Below are 11,796 nucleotides of genomic sequence, written 5' to 3' on the forward strand. Positions count from 1 at the left end.
AGGTTCAAGTGCTTACTCTTGAAAAAGGGCCCCTGGGTTCAATCCCAATAAATAAACAAACAAACATCTCTGGTACTTTCTCAACCTACAACAATCAAACTGGTAATACTTGGTGCTAGCACAATTACAAATGTGGATCCTGACATCTCACAGAACTCTTGACTAAGCAGATATCCTAGATGCTGTGAAAGGATATACAACATTTTTATTTTCTCTAAGAACTTAATATCTCTTTTTAAAATATTTTTTTAGATGTTGAGGGACCTTTATTTTATTCATTTATTTATATGCAGTGCTGAGAATTGAACCCAGTCTCACACATGCTAGGCAAGCACTCTACCACTGAGGCACAACCCCAGCCCCTTAATATCCCTTTAAATAAATCCATGGACTGATCTAGTAAATAGAGTAAATGATCTAGTAAATGATCTAGTAAAAAGTAAATATATTTCTCCTTGCTTTCCTTTTACTGTTAACTTTCTATTTTGACAAGATTTAGTACTGAGAAAGAACAAGTATTGAAGTGATTGTGCTTCCCAGAAGAAAATATATTTTCAGTTCTTTAATGAAGTATTGCTGTTCTTGACTGTTTCTGGTCAGAGTTCATGAAAGAATAAGATGCTATAACCTTAAGTTCATTTTATACACTTAACAAAGTGTCTACAATCAAATATAAAATTAATTAAAAAGAACCCCTTATATCATTTCTTTCACAATTTTTATTGGATCAGGTAAATACATAAAAAACTAATAAGCTATGATGAACTCCAACTAATATTTGGAGGGCATTATTAAGGTACTTCCAGAATATCTAATTCCTCACACATTAGAAGGGAAAAAGCTAAGTTTAATGTAGTGGTTAAAAGCCTAGGCTCTGGAGATTGCTTGGCTGGGATCTACCATTATCCAACTGACAAACTCTGGGCAAATTATTTAACCTCTCAGGCCTCAGTTTCCTCATCTATAACACTGGAGAAATAATAATGTCAACTTCATATAGTTCTTCTAATATGTAAATGAGTTATTATTGCAAATTATGATGAACCTTTCTTGGTACATTACAAAACAATAGACATGATTATTATTATAACCTAGTAAGATACATATTTCTTAAGAATCTGAAAGAGACAGACAAAGATGCTAACTTAAATTGAAAATAACAGTTACCTGTGTTGATGAAGTACTTTCCTATCAATTTCCCATGCTAACTCAGTGGCAAACTCTGGCTGGTCAGTATGGTCCACAGGATCAGTAGCCAGCTGTTCTCCATCAAACTTTGCTTCTACTACAAGCATATGCTTTGGACGTTTGGGGAAATGGCGACCTGAAGAGAAAAGACTACACAGATTAATTGGAAGTGTACAAAAATCAAATAAGATCATTTAGCATATGTTTTTAAAATTGACATATGTTAAGGGTGGCTGACTTATACATTTGCAAAAACTATCTCAATAATACATAAACTCTTTCATAACTCATAAGAAACGTGAATCAAATTAAAAGCTATAACTTACAAATTAGTGTTTCTCAAACATTAATGTGCTTATAAATCACCTGGGGATCATGTTAAAATGTACACTTGTTGCCAAAACTCAGTCCTTGTCCCCAATTCCAATTCAATAATGAGGACAGTTTTGAGAAACAGGGAACTGAACGTTTATTACTTCACTAGCAAAGGAGAAACACAGGGACTCCTGTCCCAAAGGCTGTGATTCTGTCCATCAGCAAGAACAGAGGACTTTTTTAAAGAGGTGACTTAAAGGCTACATTCCATGTGTTCTCTGTCTGAAGTTGTAATTCACTTGTTGATTTGGGAGACAGCCATTTCTGAGATCTTCTGGTTCCATCCCCAAAATCCGGATCACTTCATTCCTATGGTGTGTGTGTGTGTGTGTGTGTGTGTGTGTACTCAAGGACAGATAACTCTGCCTAGGATGGGGAAGAAAGGTAATCCTGTTTCCCCTGAGATTAGAAATGGGGAGAGTTTAGGAAGGAGCAGGGAGAGAAGAAGAGAAAGAAAGATGTCCATTTTAAAAATAAGTTGCACTGGGAGAGCAGCAAGGGTTATATTCAAAGCATTAAGTGGACCACCATCAGAGACTCTGGTTGAGTTGGTCTAGTTGGGCCTGAGAACCTGCATTTCTAACAGGATCCTGGATAACCTCGATGTTGCGTTGGTTCACACTTTGAGTAGTAATGATCTCAACAACATTTAGAATTTAAGACTTATATAACTATAACACTACTATATAAGTACTTTATAAAGAAGTCATCTGAAGAGTTGAAAAATAAGCAAAACCAAATTTAAAATTTGTTTTTATTTTCCTGTGTCTTAATTTTCCTGTCAACTCATTTAAGAATAATCACGAAATTAGCTAAAGCAAAATAAGCACTGGTATTCATTCTATTCTCAAGGACTACATTTATTATCAGGAAATATTTAAAAATTTTATCTACACATCAATTTCATTTGCACTGCCTTACCTCATTTCTTCCTTTACTGAAGGCATATTCAGAGCCAGATATCAAATAGCAGGCTGAAAAAAAAGTAAAATAGAATACCTGCCTTCAAGGAAATGAAGGTCTCAAATGAGAGTTTAAACAAACTTTTAACACTCAAACCAGGAAGCTGAAGAATCCAAGGAAAAACCTTAAGAATCTCAAAGTAGGGCTGGGGTTGTGGCTCAGTGATAGAGCATTTGCCTAGCATGTGAGGCACTGGGTTCAATTCTCAACACCACATATATATAAATGAATAAAATAAAGATTTATCAACATCTAAAAAAAATTTTTAAAAAAAGAATCTACACTAGGTCAAGTAGTCCTCTTGTTTATAGTCTACTATAAATAAATCCTTATTGCTACTCATCCTGGCTTGAGCTGCCTGGTTAGGAGGGATTAAGTTGCCTAGAAGGACCTGGATTATAAACCTGTGCAGTTCAGCCGAAGGCTCTCTGTTGAGACTCCTTATTAGGCCTCTTTAACACATGTGGCCTGGTTCTTCTGATTAGCACTCAGAGGCATCTCTCTGGACCTCATTTTCTGTTACTCTAAAAGATCATTATGTTTCCCAAATGAAATGAACTTCATATACATTAAATAACTTACATGTTCCATCAGACTATCATACTAATAATCTCCAATAAGCTTGAGAACAAAGAATATTCAGTGGAACAGAAAGATGCCTGCCTCATCCCTCAATGTATTTGTTTCAGAAACATTGCCTTTCATCCATGGGATCTGGCTTAAATATTTCTCGTGGTAGAAATTCAATTATTTTGTTTTGAAAAATGACATTTCTAAAATTGTAGCCAAGAAACTACAAGCAGTTCAATTAAGGGCAGAGAATACATAAAATTGAAAAGGTAGGCAAAAGTTCTACCACATAGTGCCATGTTTGCTATACTAAGAAGTATAGATACTATCCTTCAGGACACTGAAGAATTTTAAGACAGATTTGCATATCAGAAAGATAATTGCCAAGAATCAAGAGACTGTAGATGTTTCTGGAAAAGAAGGAAACAAGTCCTTAATCTAGGTACCCACCGTGGAAATCATTCATTCAAAAGCTTGTATGTACCGTCTATTATTATTTAGAAAATAAAATCAATTAACAATTGGTGGTCATTTGGAAGTTAGGAATGGGAAAGGAATCAAGGATGATTTAAGATTTGAGCTACAGTGTGGCTAGGAAGAACAGAAATATAAACACAAAACAGGAACTATTTCGTAAGGAAGATCACATAATAGTTTTATATGTGTTTGTAGTAACAACCTGACATCCCTGACTCCAAGTTATCTTCCAAAACTGAACTTAAAGCAATTTCCTGCTTAGAACTATATGCTGCCAAACTATTTCTTGGAATATTAATTCTAAATTCCTTGGTTTTCAAGATCCTTCAAAGTCTATGCCTGCTAGCTATACAAGTATTTCTTACCATGATATTCATAAATATTCACCTTCCTTATCCCTGTTCTTCTTGCTGTCTTCTTCAACAATCCTCCCACTGTGTTCATGCTCATGTTGGCCTGGTTGTCCAGTCTCCTGGAATGACTCTTCTACCCTCACCTACCTAGAGCTTACTTATTACTCAAGGCACTACTACTACCTTCATCTACTACTTCTACCTTCAAACTTATATTTACAGTCCATATCACATGCTTTATTTTAATAACAGTTTTACTGAGATAAAATTCACATATCCTATAGTTCACACATTTCAATTCAATTCATTGTATATTAGGATATTCATAGATATGTGCAAATACTATCACAGTCAATCTTAGAATATTTATGTCCCTCAAAAAAAAACTTGTGTATCCTTTAATCATCATCCCCTAGTCCTCCTTTGGCCCATATCACATGTTCTTAATATAATATTATGTTCAAACATATTATATCCTGCACATTAACTTGATATCCCCAAGTAGATAGGTCATCCTCAAGGGGAAGGAATTATATTACATTTGTTTCCTAAAGCACAGGGCACAGTTTTAAGTCTAAAAGTTTTTGTTAAACAAATGACAAGGCAATTTCAGTCCCATGTTTTTAAACAGTAATCTAACAGTTAATATTGTCCCAACATTTTATAGCTTTTGGTCCCTCTACTGTTCCAAACTCAAAAATTACATTTTCACTGTTTCCTGGTCTCTGACCCCTAAAAGAGAATCAGGCTGCTACAAAATACCCTCTTGTGAAGAATAAAAATATCCAGGCACACCTCTGGTTCAGCTCTCAAGGAGTCTAAAATAGGATGATTGCAAGTTCAAGGCCAGCCTCAAAATGAGCAATGCCCTAAGCAATTTGGTAAAAACTTGTATTCAAAATAAAAAGGGTAGGGGTGTAGAGCTCAGTGGTTAAGCCTCTCTGTATTCAATCCCAGACTTTCCCCCCACCAAAAAAAAAAAAAAAAAAAGATTTTTGTTATCATGATATACATAACCTGTCCCAATTTACCTATAAACTCCTAGGTCCTCCACTTGCAATCTGCTTTCCAACCACACTGAATTTAAGCAGCATTTATTAAATGAATTTAAGGAGGGCAAAACATACCTTGTTTTTCCATAATGTAAGTGCTCTTTGCTCTTTCCTTGACTCAGAATGCTCACCCTTACTTTTCTCACCTGTCAAAATCTTAAACATCTCTTACAGATAAGTCTTAAATCAAAATATGCCACCTCCTCCGGTATACCTTCCCCCAGCTTCCCCAGAGGTGGACATTCCCATTTCCACATCTCAAAGAATTATGTGACATAGTCTCCATTATACACTTTGAGCTTTTAGACCCAGAACTATCTTATTCATGCATTGCCAGCCCGGTATCTAGCATTCAATGAGTCTCCAATAAACAACTGTCATTCATTCAACAAACAAAACTTAAAGAACATGTAATATGCCGTCTTAACAACGATAATCCCTCAGGTTCTCAATCAAGACTTGTAAAGGCACAGTCTCTGCAATAATTATGAAAAGGTAGGAAGCCTATATTCACATCAATGGCAAAGTTCTTACAAATGGCATTACCTGGAGACTGCTGAACAGAACATGCTTTCCAGGCACGCTTTCTCCTCATATATAAAAGCCATCGACAAGCTGCTTCCGATGGAAATCGGTTTTTTCTACATTCTCTGGGGCTACGACTAGTCTGGCTAAATATCACTTATCTCTAATAGCTCTCATACTCTCGAGAGATTTTTAAATCAATTGCCTACTAGACTTTGCTACGTACAACTTTGAGCAAGTCTTTGGGGACCACAAAAGCAAAGATGAAAAGGTTCTTAAGGTTAACAAATCCTCGGTCCCACACTACTCTTTTTGAATTCAGGAAGCAGCAGTTGCAAAAGCAAGTGGGAAGCCGCTCACCTTCTAGGATGGACACGACGATGAGCAGTTGGTCGGACTTGGAGACCATGGTCGCTGTTGGCGGCCGGGGGCGGGGTCTGCTAGGAGCAAGAGGGTCCGGGTGAGTTGCGGGTAGTCGACGACCCCGGGAAGGGCCCCCACTACTCGCCCGTGTCCCGGGCGCCAGGACCCCGCTCCGCGGCCCGGACGCGCCGCCGCCGGCAGCGCGCCGGGATCCCCTGCCCCAGGTCGCCAGCCCAGGACCTGACCCTGCCCTGACTTGAGGGAAATTCTGCTCTGCAGTCCCGCCCGGCCCAGTCTGCAGGTAGAGGCGAACCCGCCGCCCCGGGACCTTTTGCCGCCTCCTTAGCCGCTTTTCAAACGCCCGGGCAGCCTCAGCGGACGCCACCGCGCCCCTCTTCCGCCTAGCAACCGGGCCCGCAGGCCCAGTGCCTGGGGAAGCTGGAGGACAAAGGGCGATAGAGACCAAGGCAGTCGAGGATAGAACGCCCCTCGTCCCGCTTCACCTCCCGCCCTTTAACGTTCTGTTGCAGAACCCTAGGGAAAAGACTGGCTTACTGACTCACAGCGCCCCCTGCTAGCGAGATGGAGAGAGGCGGGCAATTTGATAAGAACGAGCTGCGCAGGCGCACTACTGCTGTGAATGCTTCCTGATGTTACGTAGGGCACTTTAAGTAGTGTGAGGGAAGCGTATGCTCTCCTTTATGCCGCAGCCACAATGGCAGAAATATTTCTGTGGGAATTAAAATTTTAAAACTAGCTGTTTTTCAGGCAATGATGTTAACTCTGCCTAAAAAGCTAAATCAGAGAAAAATGACTTAACCCTGAACTCTTAAAATCTTTAAATAACCCTCTCAGGCCTCCTCAAGCTTCTGCCCTTTGAAAATAGTGTTAATACGGTAGCTACTGTAACCTTTGGCGTTGACGTCAACTCTCCGAGAATTTCCTGTACCTTAGAAATCTCCTTAAAAACAAAAACATTGTCACGTGGGCAAGAAAATTAAAGGTATAGGTTCCACCCCCTGACCACAAGGCAACTAGCAAAATCAAGACCAAAAATTAAGGCGTGGAAATACTGTCTGCTCCAGCTTTCTTAAATGGTCCTGGGAAAACTGGATAGCCATCTGTAGAAAAATGAAACTGGATCCCTGTCTCTCACCTTGCACAAAACTCAAATTGATCAAAAACTAAGGAATTAGACTAGAAATGCTAGAAAGAAACTGCTAGAAGAAAACATAGGGTCAACACTCCATCATATAAGTATTGGCACTCGCTGCCTTATGAAGACCCGCAAAGAACAAAAGAATAAAACCAAGAATTAGTAAGTGGGATGCCATCAAACTAAAAACCTATTGCACAGCAAAGACACCTTTAAAAACAGAGAGAGCCTACAGAATGGGAGAAAATCTTGGCCAGCTACTCTTCTGATAGGTAATTAATAACCAGAATAAACAAATTACTCAATACCAAAAAAACCAATAACACAATCAACAAATGGGCAAAAGAACTAAACAAACTTCTCAGAAGAGGAACTACAGATGACCATTAAATATATTTTAAAAAATTTGGCATCTCTAGCAATCAGGAAAATGCAAATCAAAACCACACTAAGATTTCATCTCACTCCAGTTAGAGTGGCAATGATCAAGAATACTAACAACAATAAATATTGGAGAGGTTGTGGGGGAAAAGGTACACTTGTGCATTGTTACTGTGAAAGCAGTAAGGAAATTCCTCAGAAAACAAGGCATGGAACCACCATATGATCCAGCTACTCCACTCTTCAGTATTTTCACCAAAATACAAAATCGGCATACTACAGTAATACAGCCACTCAATATTTATGGCAACAGAATTGACAGTAGCTAAATTATGGAATCAACCCAGATGCCTGTCAATAGAAGAATGGATTAAGAAATTGTGGTGTGTGTGTGTGTGTGTGTGTGTGTGTGTGTACACAATGGAAAAAGAATGAAATTATGGCATCTGCTGATAAATGGATGGAAATGTGGAATACCACACTAAGTGAGAAAAGCCAAACTCAGAAACTCAAAGGTCAAATTTTTTCTCACATACGTGGAAACTAGAGTAAAATAAAGGAGAGAAAGATCATATAGAACCAATTGAATATAAATTAATAGACAAGCCTAAAGTCTAGAGGAATAGAGAAAAGAGAATGGGAGACTGTGGGTGGAGGTGAGGATCATTTACTGACTTTGAATTCCATGTATGTATGAGTTTGTCCAGATGAACTCAAAAACTATGATGTATAACTATAAAGCTCTAATAGAAGAGAGGAAGAGGAAGAGGAAGAAGAAGAAGAAAGAAGAAAGAAGGAACAAAGAAGGGCTCAGTGATACACACCCGTAATCCCAGCGGCTTGGGAGGCTGAGACAGAAGGATCAGGAGTTCAAAGCCAGCCTCAGCAAAAGTGAGGCACTAAGCAACTCAGTGTGATCTTTTCTCTAAATAAAATACAAAATAGGGGTGGGGATGTGGCTCAATGGTTGAGTGTACCTGAGTTCAATCCCTGGTACTCATCCACAAAAAAAGCATATATGGGCTGATTGAGGATGTGGCTCAGTTGTAGAATGCTTGCTTGCCTGGTGTGCAAGATTAGAAACATTTTTAAGGTTAGCTGGCTTAAAATCTAAAAAATCAAATTGAAATCTAATTGGCTGTAGCTACTGTGGATTATTTTTTTTAAAGAGAGAGAGAGAATTTTTTTAATATCTATTTTTTTAGTTATCGGCAGACACAACATCTTTTGTTTGTATGTGGTACTGAGGATTGAACCCGGGCCGCACGCATGCCAGGCGAGCGCGCTACCGCTTGAGCCACATCCCCAGCCCTGTGGATTATTTTTAACATTAAATTCTGTAATTATTCTGTGTCAGTATGTACCTTTAAAATATAAAGACTTGAAATATCTTAAAACATTACTTAACCACAATTCCATTCTTACACCGAAATTAACACTATTCCTTAATACCAATAAATATGTACTGTTCAAACTTCTCTGATTGTCTAATAATTGTTTTCACAGAGAAAATATATGAAGTAGCTGAGTTAAGGAAGCAAGAGATGGTGCCTTCAAGTCTATTCTCTACTACTGCTTTCTTGTACTAGAAACCTAGATGTGGTTGTTTTGAGAACAAATATTTCCGGGGCTTGTTATTTTCTTCTCCTGCTTCTTTTTTTTCTCATCTTTGTGCCCCCGAAAAAGAGACTGGCTATATTACTTCTAAGGTCCTTTCAGGGTCCTTTAGCTTTCCCCAAATGAGGTACTATTCAATATAAAATCAATATAATGATCTACTTTGGGTTCATCATTGAACAATGTATTTTTTTATGTTTTGTAGTTGTAGATGGACAGCATGCCTTTATTTTATTTGTTTACTTTTATATGGTGCTGCAGATCGAACCCAGTGTCTCACGTGCGAGGCAAGTGCTCTGTCACTGAGCTTCAGCCCAGCCCCCAATGTCTTTCTTTTGCCAAAGATATCAAGTGTGCTTAAATAGGTAGAATAGTATAATCAGCCTCCACGTACCCAGAACCCAGCTTCAATAATCATCAACTTAACACCAGTCACCTTCATCAATTGCATTATTTTGAAGGAAATCCCTAACGACATCATATTAATTCGGATCTTTTAATATGTACCTCTTAAAGATTTTAAAATTTTAAAATATTAAGTATTTGACCAAGATTCCATCATTATACCTAAAAATTAACCATAATTCCTTAACATAGCATATTGTTCAAATTTCTCTAATTGTTTAATAATTATTTGGGGTTGGTTTGTTCAAAACAAGCTCTGAAACACAATGCATTTGCTTGACATCTCTCTTGTCTCTTTTAACCTATAGATATTTTTTCCCCTTGTAGTTCTTTATTGAAGAAACCGTATCCTTAGAGTTTGCCAAATTTCGTTGACACAATAGCAGTGTTATTTCACATAACCTCTGCTGAGATAGCTAATCAACATGTCCATATTGGTAAAATTTAGATAAGACTAGGAAATAAATTAACAACAAGGAAAGTACAAAGAGTGGTACAAAACAGTGCTTTGCATTAAAACTGTAGACAGAGGGAGGCCCAAGCAATGAGACCAAAAGTTTCTAATGGAAAAGTACCCCAGAAGATCAGGGTTGGGGCTTTGCCATTTACAAGCTGGGTGACCTTAGGCAAATCACTTTATCTCTTTCGTCCCTGGAGCTCTAAAATAATAGCATACTTCTTAATTCAGGGCTTAAATGTAGTAAATGATTTTGAGTTATCTCTTTATATGAATAATCTCAGGCCTTAAGTAGTAACTACAAAAGAACCAAGAGTGCTTATCGATACATCTTGCTGTTTTGCTTTAGGATATCCAATTTAAAACCTAGATTACAAACCATTACAGCACACTAGAGAATAATCATAAATCATAAAAATCTGATGAATCATTAAAATAAGATGGTACAGCGCTTGCATAGAATGTGTGAGGCCATGGGTTCATTCCCAGCACCACTGAAAAACAAAAACAAAAAAATATGAATTAAGAAACTTTTTCACATAGTAAAATTTTGACATGGTTCCCTTTATACAGATTTCCTTCCCAAACAACATTATTTCTAAAATCATCTCTTCAGAGGTACTGAAAAGTCATCAACTTAATTTGCATGGTGTTTTTTTATAGACTGTACAAAATTAATTATTTTAAATTTCCCATCTAGAAATGGAATTAAAATTCTATCATCATCTATATCTGTTATTCATAATCTAATTTCATTTCATATGCTATATTAAGCATCAGTAACTTCAGTTCTAGCATAAATCTTCACATTTTAGCTTAAACTCATAAGGGAAAATTTTATTATGGGTTTATAAAGTACCAATTATTGTTTCAAAATACATAAGAAAACTAATAATATATGTAATTTTTATCTATTAGATGATGTGAGATTCATTGCCCTATAAACCTATAAGCATGAAAATTCAAACTGAATTCATTCAGTCAACATAATAGCTAATCATATTAGAACTATTTCTATAAGAACAAAACAAAGCATTTAGATTCCTTTTAAGCTTTTCTTTTTCTGTAGCTATTTCACCTTTTGGAGAAACAATTTACTTTGTATTGCCGCTATATTTTTTTTTGCTTATCAACAAATTCTGCCCAAGTGTAATGGTATGCGCCTACAATCCCAGCAGCTCCGGAGGCTGAGAGAGGAGGATCACAACTTCCAGGCCAGTTCAGCAACTTAGCATGACCCTGTCTCAAAATAAAAAATAAAAAAGGCTGAGGACGTGGCTCAGTGGTTAAGCACCCTTGGGTTCAATCCCTGACATGAAAAAAATAAATAAAAGAAAAAGAAGACAAAGAGAGAGAGAGAGAGAAAGAAACAGCATCCATGGCCAACCACTGAGATACCTACCATGCATTGGACTGTGCTTATATGCTTCTTTTCCCTGTATGTACTCAGACTCATACACATGTTTAGTAAAATTTAAAGCAAAGCCCCAGGGCAAACAAAATTATCATATTTATTGAATAACTGCTGTTTGTAAATCCTATTCCAGACTCGGATCTTCAAGAAGTGCTTAGAAAACAGCTTCTCTTTAAAAGGAAGAATAAGAGTAAAACTTGTAAGTAATACTTACTGCTTAGTACCAAGATAACTTAGCCCTTTCAATCCAGGATCTGATATAATTAAACTTGACAATTAATTTGGGTGCCTTTAATCTCTTGAGGAAGAGCCATGAACATCTATTGTAAGAGAGACAGTATCAAAAAGTCATACACAGCTGAATTCCCAGTTCCATGACTTATTGTGACTTGGCCGAGTATTTACTCTCTGAGCCTTATTTTTTAAAAAAAAATCTATAAAATAGTTTTAATAGTCCTTAACTCATATGGTTTCTGTGAGGATTAATTGGGATTGTTTCT

The 11,796-nt window shown here is 37.3% G+C and overlaps 1 protein-coding gene across 4 annotated transcripts in view; it reads right to left on the reverse strand.

Moving 5' to 3' along the window:
- Cep120 (centrosomal protein 120) overlaps positions 1-6,342 on the reverse strand; it is a 77,564-nt gene extending 71,222 nt beyond the window's left edge. The window contains exons 1-3 of one of the 4 annotated variants that reach the window (XM_076856677.1): positions 6,195-6,342; positions 5,864-5,940; positions 1,168-1,324 (exon numbers count right to left, since the gene is read on the reverse strand). In XM_076856677.1, coding sequence (XP_076712792.1) covers positions 1,168-1,324; positions 5,864-5,912 — 206 coding nt within the window. In that variant the 5' untranslated portion in view covers positions 5,913-5,940; positions 6,195-6,342. Of the gene's footprint in view, positions 1-1,167; positions 1,325-2,484; positions 2,536-3,960; positions 4,033-5,524; positions 5,588-5,863; positions 5,941-6,194 lie in introns of those variants that run through there. The other 3 variants (XM_076856678.1, XM_076856679.1, XM_076856680.1) reach the window with 3 other exon arrangements.
- Between the last annotated feature and the right edge of the window lie 5,454 nt (positions 6,343-11,796).

Source organism: Callospermophilus lateralis, chromosome 5 (assembly GCF_048772815.1).
Source record: "Callospermophilus lateralis isolate mCalLat2 chromosome 5, mCalLat2.hap1, whole genome shotgun sequence".
NCBI lineage: Eukaryota > Metazoa > Chordata > Mammalia > Rodentia > Sciuridae > Callospermophilus > Callospermophilus lateralis.